Raw genomic sequence first — 22,414 nt, forward strand, 5'->3', positions numbered from 1 at the left:
TCGACTTTGTGCAAGCCCCTTCTTGTAAAATCAACAGGTTGATATTTCATGGTATCTAGTGAATATCAATAATTATGGTAATTAAAATGTGCATAATACTAAGAATTATGTGGATGTATAGTTAAAACTGTACAATAATAATAGCTGTAAGCGTATTATATCTCCTGCAATTTTAACAACTATTTATTCTACTAAGTATCTTTTAAAGGTCAACAAAATCACGGATATTTTTGGAACTTACAGCTTGCTTCATAATGTGAGTTATTTCTAGTTTAAACTGGGTTTCAGCGGCCAGTTACACATTCTCCATTGGCACTTAATTGTAAGATGAAGGAAGTGCTGGAGTGGTGGAAACCAATTTAAGTTAAGCAAACAAATCTGCGGAATCCAGGATAATTCGAATTACGCTAGTTTACTACGGGTAGGTAATTTGAATTATGCTTCTATGATTAACTAGTGACATCATTAATGCGCATCTCAAATCTTCGCGGTGGTAACCGGTGAAATTTGTCATGTTTTTGTGTGTTCGAGACGAAGTTTGCAGACGTTTGTTACATATATCGAAAAAAATTATTCCAATTTTTTCAAATTCAAAGTACTGTCACTACGGTTACTGTATTAGTCTGTATATATCTAAACTTCCTTTGCTCTCTTTCAGTCTTTATTAATATTGCCTTTTAACTCGACTTGAGCTAATCAAAGTAATGCACCATTTGAAACCAACTACTTTATCAAATGAAAACGTGTTTTCAGAAGATTTTTCAGCATTTTGGCTTAAAATTTTATTCGACAGCAATTTCTTCAGCATTTTGACTTCATGAATGTTTTTCGGCAATTTTTTCCTTTACATTTTGACAGTGGCTTCTAGCAAATATCTCTGGCTAGGACTAACCGGATTCTGACTTCTTGTTTCATCACATACGTACATACAAGGTTTCCGTGAAATATTTCGCGATAGATCAGGGGTATTATACGAAGACGGTCCAGAAATTCACTAAATTAAATAAGTCCAGAAAGCGACTTTAATCAAATTTTTTACAGTTCCTTTATACAAACTGGTTGCCCTCACGCGAAGAGGTTGTGTAATGTTGATGTAAAAAATATATAAGCAATTCAAACGCGAAGCAATGCGCAGTGAATTACATCGCATAATTTTTATTAGCACAAGCCAGTTAGAATACATGAATTGGCAACAAATAGAGAATTACAATAACAAAATTTCTTCTAATTTATCCGCTCCTTCCATCGTCCCCAGCACGGAAGCCGCGTTGCCTCGTTGTATTTCGATCGACAGACGTTGACGTAAGAATTCGTGTGAGCGAGGTTCCCCGGTGTGTTGCTGTAGCCGCTTGCCGATTTCCTTTATTAAAGCAGATGCCGATTTTCCCCAGGGCCCGAAGGTTTCAAAGGCTAGTGCTGCAAAAATGTATCTACCTACAAGGTACGCATAGAGTCTGGCTTTCTTGTCTTCGGCTTGGGCCGCGGCGGATCCGGCAGCTGAGGAAGTGGACTTGATATGGGACGAGGCGACAGTGTCGACGCAGGTGACATCCCATGCCAGACACATACCACGTTTCCAGGCAAAGGTAATTGGTACGACTGTACGAGTATCAAACAAAGCACTTCAGACACTTCCGGCGCCTGAAAACTGGCAACCGCCTTGGTACGGGGGTTTTGATATTCTGTCAACGGTAAACAAGTAGGGGTCTACGGGCAGGATAATTCAGAGTTCCCAGTCTTCGTAAATTAGGTATCTGTTCGATAGAAACGAAGTTCTCCAGAATTCGGAACCAATCATTTCTTCCGAGATTCAAGGTAGCAGCATTTACAGCTGCCAGATCGAAAGATGCTAGTTAACGAATCTGTCGCTCTTGGATGCACTATATCAAGGTTAATCCTGATTTTGTATTATTTTGCATTTGTTTTATTGTTTATATTTTCTGTTTGTTAATTACTCTTTTTGCGTGGGACTTCTGGACAGTACAAAATCTTTGTATGTCTTTGTAACGAAGACAAAAAATATTCCCTGGTTAAGATTTTACCCCGTACTGAACCTTTGCAGGTTTGTGCGGGGTTCACGGATAAGATTGCTTGAAGTTGACAGAAACCTCCATACTCCATAGCTGACATTTTATCCCATTTCGATGCTCTGAGCCTCTGACGGTGGCAAAATGACGATGATGCTTTCAATCCTTTCCATTTTTGAGAGCACTCTTACGCACGTGCTACTACACTGGTAATGTGTTTTAACTTTTAACGAAGTGGCTGTCCTGTCGCAATCATGGCGTTTATACGGCCAGCTAAATAGTTAGATAACCGCACTCTGACTGGCGTAATAGCTTACTTATAATAGGCAATTTGAATTTTTCTAATTCTGGTATTTTTCACCTATTATTATGACTCCAAAAAAGCATTATATTTTAAATCCGAAAATTTTCTGAGTATGATGTAACTTGTAAGCAGTAGTTTATTAAAAGCGAGGTCACCTAAGCAGTAAATACATTTTCAGAGATTCGATCAAGAGAACGCGATATTATCATAATGGATCAGGATGGACCTGCAACCTTGAGTGAGCTGCGCTCGCAACATGCCGCGAATTCGGCGATACAGGCCAGCTTCGCTCCGTCCTTTCCATCATCTGCCGTCGGCTCAGTGTTTCGGATGTGGACCGTGTGGTGTAGGTGCTGTCCGCCATTAATGGTGTACGAGCACCGTTTTCGGTCCTGCACCGTTACGTCAAGAGCTTTCATTGACGTCGTCGTTGTAATCGATGAGGGATTATGGTCTTAACGGTGTCCCCATCTGCCATGATAAATGGCGCCGATGAGTCCTGGTTCAGCGCAGTATGGAGACTGTTCAGTGTTCACAAGGTAATTGAATAGCTGTAAAACGGGTGCGATTTCCCGACACATACAGAGTAGGCTAATTAAAATGGTAATCATAGTTTTTAACGCGGTGGACGCTGATTCAGCGTCAATTATGCACCGCGAGCGCCGGTTATTGTGCTGTCCGAGCCACCCAGGGTAGGCCAAGTTTACGTCTGCCGCCCATTTGCCTTTTCAGTTTGCCTTTTTCGACATTACCTTTGACTTTATTTTTACCGCCATGAAAATCGTTGCCCTCTACCGTATAAGGTTTCTTCACTGTTTTTTTAACGACGCAAATGCAGGTAATTGGTTTGAGCTTTTTTGAAAATTTTTAATTGCTCTGTAAAGGGTGCGATCTACTTAATCAGGCAAAGAAGAAAACCGGAAGGAAACCGTTTGTGGGAACTACAATTCACCAGTACCCAACCGAATGACCGTCGCCCATTCACTTACTGTAGGTGCCCAACAGAGAGACCATAAATCCATGCCATACAAGCCGCTGCACTACACTATGATAGCTACAGCCATCGCCTTACTGGCCCTTACATGTGCGGTTGCGCCGTGGATGTGTAAGTAAGAACGTGTGCAGAAAGAAAGTGAATAAGTCTAGAGCTTAATTTTCAAAAATTCAAGATATCAGTTAAATTAAAAAAATATAAGTCTACGGTGCATTAAATGCCCCAGACGCACATATGCGATGATTACGACAGCTTCTGGGCGTCTGGTCACTTCGGCCGCGTTATAGCTCGACCGCACAGGACCACTTCGGCCAACGTTCGATTCTGCCGAAGCTCCAGTTTAATTGGCTTTTGAAACGCGAACCGCCGACCGATGTCTTAAGTTTTAACACAATCTTTATCATCAGCATTCGCGTTAAGGAGAAGTGATTTGGCGTCTGCTCAAGCAGATTATGTCCTTACTCGTACGAATGCATAATCTAGTCGGCTGCCGTCATTTCCTGCAATCATGAATAGCTAAGGGCAGCGCTTGATAATGTTTTCATGATAATTATCGTCTGACACCAAAAATTTAGCCTGTCTGAGCTCGCCACCGCTTTTTATTGGCTGCAAGCGGAGAACAGTGAAGAATTTATGCTCATATATATATTTTTACTTACACTGTTTTGCAGTCGCTTAGTCGAAAAATTTGTTTTGTAGAAATGGGGATTAAAACGTTTTTCACTTCTTTGTTGGACAAGAAACTGTATTCATCTTATCCAGAAATTTTACTGGAATCCGCTTTGGTGCTGTGGTTTGTGTGTCAAATTTGTTTGAAGTTTGGACTGCAGATTCTTCCGGAATGGCGATCCAATCGATTAGACGCCGACAAAATGAATGCTTTCGATTATTGGCTCGAGCTGTCTGGATTGGTAAGTCTCGCTTGCACACGTTGCCCTAAGAAACCCATATGAAAATTCTACCTTGTTTGCTATATTAACAGACAAATCTTTTCTTTGCTTGGCAATGCAGTCATTTGACTATTTTACTGCAGTCCAGTTTATAGCGGATATTAAACTGGAGACTTTTTGAACACCCCGCTGTTTTTTCAACAAATGGTTATTTTGATTCGCGCTGACGTTTTCTTGCTGACGTTATTTTATCGTATTTTTGCGCAAATGAAACTTTTATTTTGTTGTTATAATACACTCACTGTAGATTAGCACAGTTCAATCAAGCAGAGAAAACAGTCTTGCGATATTTAACCATAACATGCATCCTTTAATATTTGAACTTAAAAGATTGTGCATCCTGCGCGCATCCCTTGTCGGCCATGCCCTCCAATCAGAGTGAGGCTGAGCCACCAGACCCATTTTTTGCACAACAGCCGCACTGTATAGCCAAACCTTTTGGCAACTTCCGGTGCGCAACAACAGACTACCGACCCGGTGCATGAGGTTAACAGACTGCAGTAAGAGCCATAATTAATGCGTAAGCAATTCTGAGCGATTAAAGAAAGGTTTGTTTAAGAAGCAGCCCCAGAGAAACTTTTTAATCGGTTTGTTGCCAACCGATTAAAGACATTCGCGACCTTCTTTGGTCGGAAGTTTCTTAATCGGTACGAGTAGTGATCAACAACCCCTTCTAATGGTGGCTTGAAATCGGCCAGTAGTAGCTACCAGCTGTTTGACGAGGTGCTTTTGGGGATTTGTAAAACTCTTAGTCGCTGTAGTTATTAATCACTTTCTTTGATCAACGGAGTTCTTCAACAAAATAAGGAGTTTCTACAAGAAATAAAATTTGATCTGGTAGCTTGTAGTAATGCCTAAAACATGTCATAACTGCAGAATCTGTTGTTCATGGACATTTTGCACCATAGCGAAGCACCCGATTTAACTGAATTTCTGCGTAGCCTCTTTGAGCAGTATATTTTTACAGGCGTAAATGCTTAAATATTTTAATAAATGAAACAAATTGTACCATGAAAGTTGGAGCTCCAACCTCGTGGTTACATTTTTTGCTGATGCTGAAATACTTTATAGTAATATTACTCGTACAAACGCTGTACGGCCGGTACAGGCAGGCCATGAACAACGTAAACAGACCGAATTTGCACTTGCGTACCATAATGTGCTAATAGCTTGAGCATTATACAACCATAAAGACAGCAAGCATGCTGCAAATACTGCAGTTACTTCCGTACAAAAACTCAGTGGCTATCATGTGTGAATGGCTGCATTGAAAGGTCATGTCAAAACTGCAAGCTTTTATAATGTTTGCAGAAGGTTGACGCATGCTTCTGGGATGGCGCCATGTCGGGATGGATACAGCAGAATTCGACCGTTGCCAGTTTGGAATCCAACGGTACGAGTGAGGTTCTTCCCCTTTCCTCGACCGGAATGCTGGGTTACGTGGTTACTCTGGTGACCATCGTTCTTGCGGCCATCTTAAGCATCTCGTTAGTTTTCCTGGCAGTCGTCAACCGCCAGTGGAAGTATTCTTCATCGAAGGACCAACTGCCATACTTTCGAAGATGGAAGGCGCTGATCCAAAAGAGCATTGGCTGCGCCGCCGAAATTCATCTGCCCGATAAGTTACTTATCGTGGTGTATGTCTTGATCGGCATCGTCAGCTTCGTCGTCTACTACCCCGGTTGGGTGATCTTCAACGCTCTGACAGTACTTCTGGCGTGGGTGTTTGTAACACTGGCTATAAATGTTTCCGGCCCATCCGCGGTATTTCCTGGCTGCATCCTCTTTGCCAGCATACTGGCCGTTTATTGCACCGGCCGAATTTGGGGATTGTGGATGAACGACACCTATGGTTCACTGGTGATTAAGGGATTCAGGTAGAAGAGTTTCGGCGAATGCGTACGGCATCGGATACTCATTCATACATACGACATACATACGGAACGTGAATACATCAAATGTACAAAAGAATTACACACACTATTAATTCTCAAAATAAATTTCATTTATTACGGTTATTTCTCGAAAAATGACTACGTTTTCTGAAAATCATTACATAGCGCTGTTTGAAACACTTGACACTTGCAGAAAACTGACTTCTCCGAAATCCACCGAGAAACCTTCATCAAGCTGGGCTTCGGTGAAAAAGGAAGTTGCGGGCAGTGACAGAAACCAAGGAAGAGGACGCTGGAGACGTGCAGCATGCTGCATGGTTGCCTTTTGCATTGGATGCTTTGTCGTCTATCACAACGTTTGGCCTTTGTTTAAACAATTTCCGCTCGTCCATCAATGGATGAGCAGCTCCTGCAACTGCAAACCCGGAAGTGGCAACTGGACGTATTGGCGCGTTGTCAATACAACGGGAAGCTGCAATAAAGCCGGAACAGTACGTGCTCGCGTTTTTGAAACCAAAACTACATAATTTTGTATTACGCCCGAAAAATTTTATGATGAACCAACAGTCAAAAAGATCTGGCTTATTAGACGTCCGAAACATTAGAAAAAAATAGATTTATTTGTTTCAGAACTTAAAACTATAATTTAAACTTCTGTCGTTTGCCACCAGGACAGCATTTTTGGGATGCTTAAACGAAAAAAGAAAAATAACATTAAATGCGTTTTTACAGCGTTTCAGCCAAGAAACCACGATGCTGTCATACTGGGTTGATCTACAATCGCATGAATTGCGTACGGCCCCTAGCGGCAATTCGGAGCTGCTGATCAGCTTCACTCCGTCCTTCTCACCAGCCGTCGGCTGGACGTACTTGGTATGGTGTGGGGTGCTGTCCGGCGCCAGCGGTATAGTGGTTATAACCCTGCGTTACGCGATATGGAGCATGATTTGCTACATCGTTTTGTGGGTCTTATGGCTGCTCTTACGTTCGGGTGTTCGTGCTTGCCATAAAAAATACCGTCGATACGTGTCAACCGAACGAAGCAGGAACCCCGACTACAGGTAAAATAGTATAGGTAACGTTGTTCAGTGACCACACTGGTCTACGCATAACCAGAGCTGTGTCGATTATAATTACGGGCGGCTAAAAAAGCGACATCATTAGTTCCATGGGTGCGGGTTGGTTTTTATTCGGTTTTCTGTGATACCACCTGATATTTTCTACCAAGATCGTGTGTCAGATGCATGTTCTAAAACAAGGAATACTTTGTTACTTCAGGAAACAATCGCAGCTATTAAATGCGGACGATGCGGCACAGGTGACCGCTGCCCTGCACAACGCGCCATCAGCTGGTTTCCCGGAGTCGTCTATCGATGAAACTTCTGTCTGCACGGCACCTTCCGATCATTTGCAAGGAAACACCATTGCCAACCCAGGATTTCTGGAAGCAAAGGGCAATCGCAGTGTGCAAGTGGCTATCGAATGTGCACCCCAGGCACCTACACCCAAAGACGCAGATCAGATAGAAGACTTCTTGGGCGAGATATGGGGTTATAGGAAGTTACCCCTGCTGCTCGTCATTTGTCCCTTATTCTGCGGCTGGGTGCTCCCGTATCCCCTGGTGGGACTCTTCCTGCCTGAACGTTTGCAGCTGCCCGGCTTGCTGTTGCTGCTGACGGCATGCTCGATTTGGATGTACTGCAAGCTGGTGCAGTTTGTCCGGTTGACGTGGCGTGATTGGTGTTGCTGTGCAAAAAAACTGGAAGGGTGTTGCGTTGGTGGAAAGCGCGCAGGACAATCCAGCCCAGACGAGGAGGAGTGCGTTCGTCTTTCCTAAATAATTCAGTTGGTTTCCGACTGTTCAGTTTCTGTTAGATTGCCGGTATCGGACAAGATTATCATTAAAAGTCTTAATTTCTGTGCTCATTAATAGTGAAGTTTTCGTCCATTTCTAGTTCGGAGATTGAACGAATTTGACAGGCAGAAAGACATAATAAAAATGCGTGAGTAAAAATGGTTTTTGGTTATTGGGGCTGCGAATTCCATTCATTCAAAATTTTTAGATAAATCTAACTCTGGACGGGTTGGTGCTCATCAGATCAGTTGATTTTTGAAAGATGTTAGAAATCTTGACTTGAAGATATTGATTCTTGTGATCAGGGGCCAGAAAAGAGAATATATAAAATGTCTTGCTTGTTTCATTGAAGTACATTAAAGCTACTCAGGCAGTACATTGTATAACAGCACATTGAAGCTATTTCGTCTAATATTCTCTAACGCCGCGATCGCAGCGCACACTGATGATCGACATAATGGTTTACAAAGCGCACTACCATTGCGTCATCACTCATGCGTAATAGGCAGTACTCGTACGTACAGATACTCGTACTTTTGATACAGTGATGTTACCGGTAAAAAGAATACGAAAGCGGCTACCACTGCATTCAAAAACTTCACCGAAAGCGACAGAATTTTATTCGTGCCGAACTCAGCAGCAAGAAACGGAAAACTTTTTTCATGCCGTAAAAATCCGGAAGATTCCGGTACAAGTAGCCGGCACTCTTAGCCAGCTAGAGCAGTAAACAATACATCCGCTGGACGCAAGTGTCAAAATATAAAAAAAAATTTAGCCGAAAAAAAACTTTAAAGTGTCAAATGCCGAGAAATTTCGTCTTGAATAGAATTTCGTCAAGTCAGGATGTTGAAAGAAATTTCCTACTCGTAGAGATAAATTATTTTTATTTTGAAATGAAATTTGTTTCAAACTTCACAATCATGAGCACGGGAAGCCAGAATATACAAACGACGTGCCTTAAGGCCTGTGACAGTGAACATAGGCGGAAAAGGCGCAATGAACTGGCAGTCACACAAAGCATGTCAATTCTGCAATATGGCGACTCTTCTTAAATCTATCGATGCCCCAGAATTTCGTGTCATGTGTAAGTTATCCATGACACAGTATAATGTATATATGTACATATACAGTATAACGAGTGTTTGTTATGTTTCGCAGTGGATGGACAATGGACACTCAACCTCTCTGTCCGGACTGAATTGTTATTTCAGTATGTTTGTGATTGCATGCAGGGTCACTATGAAATAAACATTCGCCAAGTGTCGTAAGCTGCTCATGGCGTACAGATACACGCAGGATCGTTATACTACAGGCAAAAGTGTTTTACATTATGTATCTCTGGAAACGTTTGAATTTATGGTCACGTTTGGCGCCGCGCCACATAAATTATAAGTGCCGAGTAATTCATGAATTAGGCATGGCTAGTGCACCTCTAATACTTGCATTATCACACATTTTATTATATTTAGGAATAATTTATTTTATTATATTTAGTACGTTGAATACTTAAATATTGGAGATATTGCATTAAATTTTATACTATCACGATAACTGCAGTGTAGTGACCATCGTTCTAATGCTAATACTGCGCTCAGTGTGCGCTGCCTGTATCTTTACGCCCTTAATTTCTCGACAAGCTTGTGTCGCATCCTCTGTAGGTAAATATGGCACGTTTTATTTAAAGTTTAGCGGTAGCTCACCTAGAGTAGTGCACTGTTTGTTATACCACCAGTTATAGCGCGTTTGACGTGCATGCGTTCGCATTTTGTAACATATCTGAACATAATTAATTAACGAGAATGAGTAATCTCATCACACCGTTTTCTGTCGTATGCCTGCAGAAATCCTTTCGTAACTTTCAAAGATTGGGGACGATGGAGAGCGCTTGAGTGCATCTTACTAGAAGTTCTTGACTTCTTCTGTGATAAACCTTTTCTGCATTTACATTCCGACTGCATTCCAGGTGTTACACCCCCAACTGCGAAAGCAGAATAAGCATTAAAAGGCATCATATCCGCATGTACAGACTATACAGTACGTGCAAATGCGGCTAACTACGGCAGCACTGCAGAAACTCAGAAAAGCAGTTAACGGCGTACAGAATTCTCGTTTTGTGCGCACGGTAGAGTTCATACAACGTCGGCAGTATTTGTTGGGTGTTTCAGCCTTTTTTTATCGTACAAATATCATAAAAAATGTCCCAGTGCAACAAACGTCCCAGGTGAAATAACTGCTGGACAGGTAGCCGCACCTTAAGATCGCCATGACCAGGCACCTGGCGATTTTAAGGTGCGGTCAGATGCCTATCAACTTAGCGATAGTCCATTGACCTTCGAAACGCAAACCCCGGCGGTCCATCTTTTAACAGTGTTTATCATCGGCATTGACGTCACAGAGAAGTGTAAGCCGGGTTTGGCACCTGCGAACGCACGCAGCTCAAGTCTACTAATCGAACGAGCACATACTCTGGTCGGCTCAGGCAACCATCAACGGCCAACGGGCAACGGGTTTGCATGATATCATTTGGCAGTTGGCACTAGCAAGTAGCAATCAATTTTTGGCAGGCTGAGTCTGCCTCTGATATCATCGGCTCTGATCTATCTCTGTCATTTATTTCGCATCTGCGGGCGGCGAATGGTGTATTCATACTCGTATTTGTAGTCAGTACTGTAATATTAATTACTGTGTTGTCGACTCAAGTTGGCACCCTTTTTTACAGTACAGCAAATCTATGCTATAAAGCTCTGTGCGCCGTGCAGGCGTGCACTTGAATTGCCCGCACAGTGGGAAACATACTTAAAGGGCGGCTGGCAGCGACTGCCGCCAAAAAAACCCCTGTCCGTTAACAACGACAATTAGCATTTTAAAATTTGATAACTGGCAAAGATTGTTTGTTTTTTGCTGGGATTTCTTTTTTTTAACTAATATGACGAAACAGTATAGTTCTGAATTCGTGAAAAGCATCATGCTTAGTTTCCAGGCATCAGGTCTATCTCCTCACAAGTTTGCCAAATCTCAGCCACATGTTTCGGAAACAACACTTCGACGGTGGATTTCGTGAGTTTTCATTTCATTTTTCACAGTAAGTATACTGACGTAAGAAAATGTTTCAGAGAATTGTCAAATGGCATCCCTGTCGGTAAAGGGAAAAAGCGCAGACGACGCAGCGGTCGCGGTTTCCAGCACATCGATCCGCCTCTGACGAAATGGATACTCGAGCAGTTTGGAAAGGGCCTGTGTGTGACTAACGACATGATTAAAGAACATGCGCTGTTGTTAGCTTGTAATCCAGCGTTCAAGGCTTCTCAAGGATGGCTGGTGGATTTCAAAAAGCGGAATAAACTGGTCTATCGCGCAGCTACGCACATATCCCGCAAGCAGGGAATGACACGGGAGGATATTGTGAGTAAACGTAATTTTAAATTTTCCAGTAAATGTGAAGACAAACCAGTTGTCTGATAATTTATTGTGTATTTTATTAGGAAGAGGAAGAACAGTATATCGATGCGATGATAGATTTGAAGGCAGCGCTGGAGTGCGGTAGCGATGCGGGTGACCTGAAGCGGATCCTGAACATGGATCAGACGATGGTCCGGCTGGTTGCGCCTAAGCTTCACTCCGTAGTGCCCGTCGGCTCCAAGCAAGTGAGGTTAATTCACCCACCAGGAGACAAAGAAGGTTTACGGTCACATTGACAGTGTCGGCCGATGGTTCCCTGTTGCCGGCCGTTATTGTGTTCAAGGGTGCAGCAAAAACAGGAAAGCTTTCAGATGGGATAATGCGTTCGCTAAAGGCACCCGCAAATATAATTATTGCAAGCTCAAAATCTGCGTGGTGGACTGAAGATTTGGACCATGAGTGGATCGGCACGACGTTTCCTTTTGACGGTCGCGTCAGGACCTTGATTCGCGATCAGTATACAGTCCACAAAATGCATTCTAGTGCCGAGCTGCTGGAAGAGCGTAGTGTTTCGCAATTGTTCATTCCAGCTGGGCAGACCGGCCGCTACTCCGCATTGGATGTGGGAATAAATAAAGCGTTCAAAGCCTTCTATAAGACTGAATATGAGAAGTGGCGCCGAGAGCAAAATCCAAATAACTGCACCAAGTCCGGGTATCTCCAAAAGCCGAATCGTCAAGATTTTATCGATATGGTTTCGCGAGCAGCGTACAAAATTACTCCGGAATGTATAAAGAGTTCATTTCGTGCAGCGGGAATAATTACAGCAGAGAACTATGCTGAAATCGATGAAAATCATGTTCCTGATGAGCAACCCAGTGAACTGGAAATTAGCCTTTTCGATCCTCAGTTACTGAATGGAGAATAACGTCCTGTTGTTTTTTTTGCATATTATTTCAAAGTGATGTTAGGTTTTATTATGTTTGGGGTTTATTATGCAGAATTGATGATCGTTTATTTGTGTACAGAGTTCTGTTTTACGACGAATAAAGCGAAGTTCACGTAGCCATTCTTAATGGTCAGTCGTGTTTTGGCGGCAGTCGCTGCCAGCCGCCCTGTAAGTATGTTTCCCACTGTGCGGGCAATTCAAGTGCACGCCTGCACGGCGCACAGAGCTTTATAGCATAGATTTGCTGTACTGTAAAAAAGGGTGCCAACTTGGTCGACAACACAGTATCACCAAAATTAAAAGAGAAAGATCTAGAAAGTAAAAATAAAGCCGTAAAGCACGAGTACAGATGTTAAAGTACTAAGCAGCTACTGTATGCCATATTCCGTCACCCGCCATTGTAGCCAGCTAGAGCAGTAAACAATACATTTGCTGGACTGGACTGTGTCAAAATGTAAAGAAAATATTGCCGAAAAAAAATTTTATGCAGTCAAAATGCTGAAAAATTTATGTTCTGAATAGAAGTCAAAATGTGGAAATTTTGCCAAGTCAAGTCAAGTCAAAATGTTGAAAAAAATTTCCTGGAGTTAAATTATTTTTATTTTGAAATGAAACTTGGTTCGAACTGTGCATGGCATCAGAAGCCAGAATATAAAGACGTGAGAGAGCACCCAGGCAGAAAAGGAGCAAAAGAATTGGCATCGAAACAAAGCATATTAATTCTGCAACTTTATCCAATGGCGACTTCTCTTAAATCTATTGATGCTCCAGAATTCCGTGTCATGCATAACCAGTGCGTGTCATGTTTCGCAGTGGATGGACAATGGACACCCAGACTCTCTGCCTAGACTGATTTCCTAGTTAAGCGGTTTGTAATTGCATGCAGGCCTCTTATTCTCAGAATAAGCATTAAAAGGCATAATATCCGCATGTACAGTATGTACGTACAAATGCGGTTAACTCCGGCAGCACGGCAGAAACGCAGGACAGCAACTCACTCGAAAAATATTTATTTCACATTATCATTTGAATTCACTTTAATTTAATAAGTATTGAGTAATCATTACTAAGTACAAATTAATTAAGTAAGTATTACTAAGTATTATTTAACAGGTACGGTATTTGATTTGTCGATGTAATGTTCAGCTATTAATATCTTTCTGTTCACAAGCGATGAAATATAAAACGGCGCACAGAATTTGGTTTTGTGCGTCCACTGTCCGGCTCACTAAACGTCGGTAATATTTGCTGGGTGGTTATGTCGTGGTTCATTTTTCTCGTACAATTATCATAAAAAAAAGTACCGGTGCAAGTGCAACAAACGTCCCAAGTGAAATAACCTGCTGGACAGGTAACCGCACCTTAAGATCGCCCTGACCAGGCGCCTCATGGCGATTTTAAGGTACGGTTAGCTGCCTATCAACTTAGGCTTACTTAGCGATAGACCTTCGCAGCGCAAACCGGCGGCCGATCTCTTAACACAGTGTTTATCATCGGCATTTGCTTTACAGAGAGGCGATAAGCCGGGTTTGGCGCCTGCGCATGCACGCAGATCAAGTCCACTACTCGCGGGACGAGCACATACTATGGTCGGCTCGTGCATCCATCAACGGTCAACGGTTAACGCATAATGATGTTTGCATGATATCATCTGGAGCTAGCAATCTCTGGCAGGCAGAGTCTGCCTCTGATATCATCGGCTCTGCTCTGTCTTTGTCATCTACGTACTGTATTTAGCAGCTGCGGGCGGCGAATGGTGCTGTAGTTCGTAGTTCATACTGGGATTTATAGTTAATAATATTCCGTTTATAATATGGGATTTATAGCTCATTCCGTTTTGAGTCACTCCATCGGAAAATTTGTTTTGCTGAAATGGGGAGTAAAAGGTTTTTAGCTTATTTGTTGGACAAGAAACGGTATTCGTCGTATCCAGAAATTTTATTGGAATCCGCTTTGGTGTTGGGGTTGGTCTGTGAAATCTGTTTGAAGTTTGGATTGCAAGTTCTGCCAGAATGGCGAGCCAGTCGCTTGGACCCGAATAAATACAACCCTTTCGATTCCCTGATCGAATTGTCTGGAGTGGTAAGTCTCGCTTGCCACTGTTGACCTGGAAAATTCATACTTCTATAGCAACAATATAGCAATATATACAACAAAGTATATATTCTTGCTAGCATAACAATTCTGCTGCGCTTGCTATATTATGGTGCTGTACGAAAATCCGTATCTCGGTACGGTGACTCGGTTTAATATTGTAGCAGTTTGTATGCTTGTTGGACAACAGTCCACTCATGCTTGAACTGCCTTACCATGGTTAGAGTAAATACATACTACATGCATTTACTTAATCGGAATCTGAATTCATGTAACTAGCCGCTACCTCCGTGTTTTCCACTAATGTTTAATTTGATTCACGTTGGCGTTTTGATTCAGCTTGACGATATTTTACCGTGCAGAGTATTCCTTTTGCGTTAATTTTTATGATTTTTATTATGATATTGTCTACTCACGATAGCACAGCTCAATAAGGCAGAGTTAGTAAAACACATATCTTCAATGACCAATGTTACAAAAATAACGGATAAGTGGACAATGGACATCCTTTAATATTCGAATTTACCGGGCTTTGTACTTTGTCTGTTGTTCCTGGCCAATCACTCGCAAAACACTAATTACAATCGCACTCAGCAACCAAACCTCTCGGCAGCTTCCGGTTCGTAGGAGCCGTCAGCCGCCTCGGTGTGATAGCCAGATACACGGCCTGCAGTAAAATTTCGGGTTAGCATTACGTATCTCCACTCCAGCAAGTGCCAATTGTATCCGAGTCCTCCAATCAAAAATAGGAGTTCCTCCAAAAAATTAAGTTATTTGAACTCGCAGTATGCTAGCGATGGCAAAAGTTCTGTTACTCCTGGTCCCTGGACATTTTACGCCAGAGTTAAACGCCCGATTTAATTTAGGTGTTGCATGACCCATTTTTGCAAGGAACTTCTACAGACGTAAATATCAATAACAGATAAAACGCGTACCTCGTGCTTACGGGTTTGTTCGATGTTAAAATTCCTTATACATGTAGTTCATACTTTATAATTTTCAGCTGTAATATTAGGCAAAGTATAGGCCATCAGTGCTGGCAGCCCTCGAGGAATATAAACAGACGAAAGAATTGCAGTTGTACTCGTATACTTTATTTTCAGCCCTATAATTGTCACACAGGCAACAAATGTGCAGCCAGTAAATACTTTTCTCATATATAAACTCAGTGGCTATCTTGTCTGAATGGTGACATTAAACAGTATGAATCTGCCAGGTCGTAATGTATGCTCTTCCACCCTTTGCAGAAGGCTGATGCATGTTTCTGGGAAGACGCTCTGTCGGGATGGACACAACCGCCCCCGATCACCGATGCCCGTCTGGTATCCAGTGGCTCGGTGGGACTCTTTCCGCTGCTTCGACCAGAATCCTGGGTTACGTAGGTACCCGTGCGGCCATGATTCTTGCGGCGATCTTAAGCGTATCCCTAGTATTCCTCGTTGCCGTCAACCGCGGCTATGCGTGTCCCGTGCAGCAGGACCAACTGCCCTGTTGTCGAAGACTGGCGGTCCAAATGCACAAGTACATTCCGTATGTCGCCAAAATCCATCTTCCCGAACCCATAGTGATCATCCTGCATGCGGTGATCGGCATCGTCAGCTTCATCATTTACTATAGTGGCTGGATAATCTGCGGTGCTCTCCCGATGTTGATTTTGGCATGGCTGTGTGTTATATCGGCCATAGCTTTCTTCGGTCCTTCCGCGGTATTCCCCAGCTGTATCCTTTTCGCTGGCATACTGGCCGTTTATTGCACCGGCCGAATTTGGGGATTATGGATGAATGAGACCTATTCTGCACTGATTAAAAAAGCAATCAGGTACAGCTAGAAAAGTTTTGCCGGCCACGATCGGCATCGTATGCGTCTACACTCGCGACTTGTACAGCTTGAATATTTTTGATAGCTGTACAGTTGAATTATGTATCCGTGTACAAAATGTACCAATTATTTATTATCCTACAGATTGATATTACATACAGTACAATTGTACCTGGAATAATAACGCAGTTTGCTGAAAATATATTCAAATGCTGCTACTTGGTTAACTTACAGAAAACTAAAACCATGGTCGGGAGAGCTGGGAAAGTGCAGCTTGCTGCATAACAGCCTTTTTCTTCGGATGCTGTGCCGTCTTCGCCAACGTCTGGTCGTTGTTTCAGCTATTTCCCTCCGTCAATTATTGGCTACACATCCAATATAAAGCAATACAACACACCGAGACTGGTAGTGGCAACTGGACGTATTGGCACGTTGCCAATATAACGGAGAACTGTACAAAACCCGTAACAGTACGTGCTACAATAGCGTTTTTGAAGCCACTAATATGTAGTACTGGAGGAGAGGGGTTTACGTAGTATCGAAGAACAGACGGAGCCAGTGCTTTCCAAACTGATTCCGGCTTTAGAAAAATTGAAAAGACTGCTTTAATTTGTCTTCAAAATTGCAGGCAGTCATACTGTCTGCCTATTTGTTTTGATTGCACGTTCACGTTATTTGAACTACGATCTTGAAAAACTAAACTATTCTTTCCACGCTTTGTTTTCACAAGGAAAACGTACTGGGCAGCATTTTTGTGATGGTTCATCGTAGGGCGAAAACTAATGAAAGTAAATGCGTTTCTACAGAATTTCGGCCAGAGAGTTGCGATGCTGTCATACTGGGTGGATCTGGAATCGGAAGAATTGCGTGCTTCTCCAAGCGGTAATTCGGAGCTACTGCTCAGCTTCACCCCGGCCTTCTCACCGGCCGTCGGTAGGGCGTTCCTGGTGTGGAGTGGAGTGCTGTCCGGCGTCAACGGTGTTCCATTTGCGGCCTTGCTGGGCGCGGAATTCATTATCATTGGCATTGGCGTGGTGGGTGCCTGTGGACTCCTCATTTACGTCGGTGTTCGTGCCTTCTATAACAAATGCCGCCGATATGGCCCGACTGAACGAAGCAAAATGACCGGTTGCAGGTGAAGTACCAATTTTATTCTTTGGCATTATATTACGCAGATGCCTGCTAGTCTGGAGACTGGAATTAGAGACAGAACGTACCCGTGAACTAAATGGACCGTTTACAGTACATATTGCACAAAAATATCGCTGCTCAGTGACCACACAAAGTCAGCGTTGTCGCAGCTGCCTGGTTGCGTGATTTACCGCATTCTGAAGCCCATGCATTTTACATTTCATGAATGTGCTGTACCATGTACCGATGTACGTATCGGTTTGTCCATACTAATACGAGTACAACTACGAGCATCACCTGGTAAAGCTGCCCGTTTTGTGAAAAGGGCTACGAAGAAAACCTATACTGATGAATTACGACACCTTGAGTTCCAAGGGTGGTTTCGGTTAGCTGAACAGCCTGAACATCAGAAAACACCGATATGGGCGAGGTGCGTGTCTAATAAGAACGGCCTGTTTTATTTCAGGAAACAACCACAGCTGTCGAATGCGGACGCTGCGGCGGTAGAGACCGGTATTTTGGGCAGCACGTCATCAGTTCGTTCGCACCTATCATCAAACGTGGCGGCCGATGGAACTCGTGTCAGAACTGCCCATTATCGTTCCCTGGGGAACATCGTCGACAACCAAGAATTCGCGAAAGCAACGGACAATCACGGTGTGCAAGTGTCTATCGAACGCACAATCAACGCACCGATGCCGAAAGACGCAGAAATCTCTTGCATGTGTGTTGTATGGGGCTATAGGAATTTACTTCCGCTGGTAGCCATTTACCCTTTACTCTGCGGCCGCTTCCTGCCGTATCCCCTGGTGGGGCTGTTCCTGCCCGAACGCCTGCAGCTACCCGGTCTCCTGTTGCTGCTGACGGCGTACAGTATCTGGATGTACCGCAAGTTGGTGGGGTGTGTATGGCTGATGTGGTGTGGTGGAGAATCCGGAAAAAAGGAAAGGAAAGACCCTCGCGCTGGTGGAAACAGCAGCATGCGTCAACCCAGCCCAAAGGCCCAGGAAGAGTCTCTCCTGAAAATAGTTTAGTTGGTTTCCGACTGTCCAGCTTCCATTAGGTTACCGGCACCGGGCACGATGATTACTGAAGATTTTACTTCTTTGGTGTGTAGCCTGTATCAGTGAAGTTTTTCGTCCACTTCTGGCATACAGATGCGGTGTTTATCAACGAATTCCTTCGGCGATTCCTAGCATACTATATACTGTAAGTAAATCTGTTAAGCAGGAAGATACATAACTAAGAAGAACACAAAACCTTTTCTTGGGTTTTGGCCGCGATTTCCATTCATTCAAATACGTTAGATAATTCAATCTGTTGGGCGAGTTTGTACCCATTACATTACTGTATTTGAAGCATCCTTGCCTAAATTGTTTCCACCATGTCCCTCTTCCCTAAGGTACTTGGACTGTGCAGCGTACACTGTACGCATAATGCCATGTATTTTGGTCTGCTCAGTTTCTTTTGGAGCTTCGCGGTGGGCTATGTTCCTACAGTACAAGTATTTTGTTGTTGCTGTTATTATTAGTTGTTATTTTGTTGTTGTATCAGCTTAACCTATCAGCTTAATGTATCAGCTTAATGTATCAGATTAATGTATCAGCTTAATGCATCAGCTTAACGTATCAGCTTATTTTGCTGTTGTTGTTATTATTATTATTTGTTGTTTTTGTTATTTTGTTGTTGTATCAGCGTAACGTCTATAACAATCAGAAAGAGGCCCGAAGGTCGGGGTCACCCTATCATAAAAAGTCTTTTGTATGAATATTCCGCACATTCCGCTGGGAAACATAAAAACAAGCAATTTCTCAGATACAGAACAAGACACCCAATATATTGCTGTACGAAGACGTTCGAGGGCAAAATTTGACATCGCAAAATGTTGTCAGCATCACCCTGAATATGTCGACCTCCACTGCATCAGAAGATACTGCAGTGTTGACCTCCTCCAAAATTGTTTTGAATAATTTAAATTAATGCTGTTTTTTACCTCTCGCCTCCATGTCACAATTTTCTGATCTGGTTTTGGATATTACTGTTCATTACTGCCATAACTACTTGGATATTGTTCTCATAATAAACCGTGCGCAATAGGACTCTTTGACTTCCGGTTCCGTTGCGGAAATCAATGGTAGCCGCCGTCTTCAGGCGGATATGCTGACTACTGCATAGCGCCATTCAGCAGTGCTGACACTCCCTGGACCGTCCCTGAAAACGATTATATGAGCACTGTATTTTACACGAAAACATCTGTAATCAAACGGGCAAAAATACATGTAGGTACTATATCAGATCTGCTTGCGGCTTGCTTGCGACCCCGTGACCGGGTAGGGGACAGGTCCATAACAATAAAGGTTCACCTGCAGCAGGGATATCCAATCGTAACCCGCGCTGGCCACCTGCCGACGACATCTGCTGCACTCAACAACGCAGTGCCGGCTAGTACTGGTAGTGCCTAGTGGTTGCCGATTTCTGGACTTCGTTTTTTTATGAAATCGTTTTCCTCTTTATTAAAAATCGAAGCCAAGTGGCCACCTCGGAAACGACTGCAAAAGTCTTCCGTCTCTCCCATGTAGTCTTCTGATTCAGTTCTGAATGGGATCGGATCGGTGCTCAAATATGCTTGAATAAACATTAACCTGGTTCAACATTTAGCAGTTTTTTTTTTGCTGCCAAGACAAATGCGGCGGTTTGGTTAGCAATACTTTATAGCAGTTCTTGTCTTCTTGATGTTTTCCAGGACGATGGGCAGCCAGTAGGCACAGGAGTACTAGCAAAGGTCGGATGTGGCTCGTGCCAATTACTCGTGTTTGGTTTGGAGGCGCAGAGCCACGTACCAGTCGCCCGGGTATTGTGGTCGCTGAATGCACCGTGCACGGATCCTCCGTCAGAGCTTTGTGAATGCTTAGGTTGTCCTACCGCCCAGTTTCTGCTCTCGACCGGCGTTTCGTCTATGAAATAGGCTTCCCATGTATCTTCCACTTCAATTAGACCGAACCAGTAATCCATTCCCAGGCTAGCCAGTAGCCACTATGGCGTTGAGGTAATTCTGCTCGTTGGCACTCGCCACACTGGCTAGTGTCGTTCCTGGGAAATTGGTTTGACAAAATTCATTGGCTTTGGTGAAGCTTATAATAACTGCAAACCATCGATGAACACAGATTTGCGCTGTAGATCTAATAATTTGCTGGGCAGCCACGTTTACCTCAAAATCGCTATGACCCGCTGAATCATGCCGATTTTAAGGTGCGGTTAGCTGTTTTCTAGTGCTTTGATACTTCTACACAAAGCGACGTCCGATCCCCAAATTCAAGGTCTGTTATCAGCATTTGCCTTACTGAGAAGCGATCAAATGGACTTGGCGCCTGCGCAAGCAGATTACGTACTATACTCGTATGAGCACATAATTATTATGCTGGTCGGTGGCCCCCGCAGCCAACGGCTAACGGCAGCGCTGTGCAGTGTGCATGATGATATCATCTGACAACACACTGCTTGCGTCTTTACTCTCTGCTGCTGACCGCTTTACTCTCTGCTGCTGACTTGTGAGTCATAGCTTGTCGTCGCTTTGTAGTTGCTGCGGGCAGGGAATGGTGTTACAGTTTAAACTCGTTTTATATTGGCTTGCACCGTTTTGCAGTTGCTTAATGTAGAAAATTTAGTTTTGTTAAAATGGGGATTAGGAAGTTTTTAACGTATTTGTTGGACAAGAAACGGTATTCGTCTTATCCAGAAATTTTAGGGGAATCCGCTTTGGTGCTGTGGTTTGTGTGCCAGATTTGCTTGAAGTTTGGACAGCGGGTTCTTCCAGAATGGCGAACCATTCGATTGGACCCGGACAGAAAGAATTCTTTCGATTCCCTGCTCGAACTGTCTGGATTGGTAAGTCTCGCTTGCACACGATGTCACGCTCTCATTTGCAAACTTATATAAAAATCGTAATAATGATTATTGAAGTTCATATGAAAATTGAATAGTCTCGTACTTCATTTGTTACGCTATACTGCGAAAAGCCTTGGAGTGGCAATATACTGTAGCTACTAGCTATGTAGTACTTAATTAGTGGTACAAAACCAACCAAATAACCAATTACTTATACGACAATGGTGTTCTACCTAGAAGAAATATTTAACTGCAGACTGAATTTGCGGACCAGCCGCTGCATCCGAGTTTTTTTATCTGTTGAATATTTTATTCGTACTGGTATTAGGCTACTGTTATTTTACCGTATTTTTTGCGTAAATCAAACTTTTGTTGTTGTTGTTAAAGTAAATTTATTGTTATTACTTACATCCGTAACTTCGTATACACGATTGCCGATGCCCGCGATGATCGGGCGAACCGCTGGGCCGATTTCAACGCGGCCAAGTGCGTTAGAACAGTCGAAACGGCGCGAAGGTTCATAGGCTACTGCGGAATCGATGCGCCCCAAAGGGAGGCACGAACCCCAGAGAACAAGCTGCTGCCATGGGCCTCCATATACGAACGTATGCTAATGCGGAGCTACAGAGGCAGACCGCGCCCTTCGGCATCGCTTCGCTAACAACTCATGAAATACTGTAAAAAACGAAAGAAAATGAAAATAATCAACCTGATTATTAATGTAATCCGTGTTTTTCTTAGGTTTCTTAGGTTTTCCTAGATTTTTTAGATTTTCTCAGATTTATTATTTTCAGATTCTGAGGTTTCTTAGGATTTGTAGCTTTCTTAGGTTTCTTTGGCTTCTTAAATTTTCTCCGATTTATTATTTTCAGATTCTCAGGTTTCTTAGGTTTTCACAGTTTATTATATTTTCAGTTTTCTTTAGCGGTCGGAATAAACCTACGTCGAAATGAGTGTACGCCACGAAATTTTTTTTTTGTGGATATAAGTTCCGTAAACTGGTTGTTGTATATATTATCCGCTCAGGATAGCTTAGCACTGCTCAATCAAGCAGAGCAAATGAAGTCGTACGATTGTTAATCACAAACTATGTAGCTGTACTGGTGGACATCC

At 43.0% G+C, this 22,414-nt stretch overlaps 2 protein-coding genes across 5 annotated transcripts; both read left to right on the top strand.

Annotated features, from left to right (window-relative positions):
- Positions 1-1,746: 1,746 nt before the first annotated feature.
- Positions 1,747-8,184, top strand: LOC129583055 (uncharacterized). 4 transcript variants are annotated; one of them, XM_055474751.1, is made up of 9 exons: positions 1,747-1,890; positions 2,063-2,236; positions 2,510-2,870; positions 3,326-3,436; positions 4,025-4,236; positions 5,587-6,152; positions 6,364-6,661; positions 6,903-7,231; positions 7,449-8,184. In XM_055474751.1, exons 5-9 carry the CDS (start codon positions 4,027-4,029, stop codon positions 8,005-8,007), a joined length of 1,962 nt encoding a protein of 653 aa, XP_055330726.1. In that variant the 5' UTR covers positions 1,747-1,890; positions 2,063-2,236; positions 2,510-2,870; positions 3,326-3,436; positions 4,025-4,026; the 3' UTR covers positions 8,008-8,184. The 4 variants fall into 4 exon arrangements, with proteins under 4 accessions (XP_055330726.1, XP_055330728.1, XP_055330724.1 ...); XM_055474753.1 differs by lacking the exon at positions 3,326-3,436 and having other exon boundaries at positions 6,903-7,042; positions 7,160-7,231; XM_055474749.1 differs by lacking the exon at positions 3,326-3,436.
- A 5,942-nt stretch (positions 8,185-14,126) lies between these two features.
- LOC129583056 (uncharacterized) lies at positions 14,127-19,107 on the top strand. The gene is made up of 5 exons (XM_055474754.1): positions 14,127-14,455; positions 15,715-16,285; positions 16,520-16,755; positions 17,092-17,420; positions 17,883-19,107. Exons 4-5 carry the CDS (start codon positions 17,113-17,115, stop codon positions 18,448-18,450), a joined length of 876 nt encoding a protein of 291 aa, XP_055330729.1. The 5' UTR covers positions 14,127-14,455; positions 15,715-16,285; positions 16,520-16,755; positions 17,092-17,112; the 3' UTR covers positions 18,451-19,107.
- The last annotated feature ends 3,307 nt before the right edge of the window (positions 19,108-22,414 follow it).

This window comes from Paramacrobiotus metropolitanus, unplaced genomic scaffold, assembly GCF_019649055.1.
Source record: "Paramacrobiotus metropolitanus isolate TYO unplaced genomic scaffold, Prichtersi_v1.0 Parri_scaffold0000009, whole genome shotgun sequence".
In the NCBI taxonomy this organism is placed as follows: domain Eukaryota; kingdom Metazoa; phylum Tardigrada; class Eutardigrada; order Parachela; family Macrobiotidae; genus Paramacrobiotus; species Paramacrobiotus metropolitanus.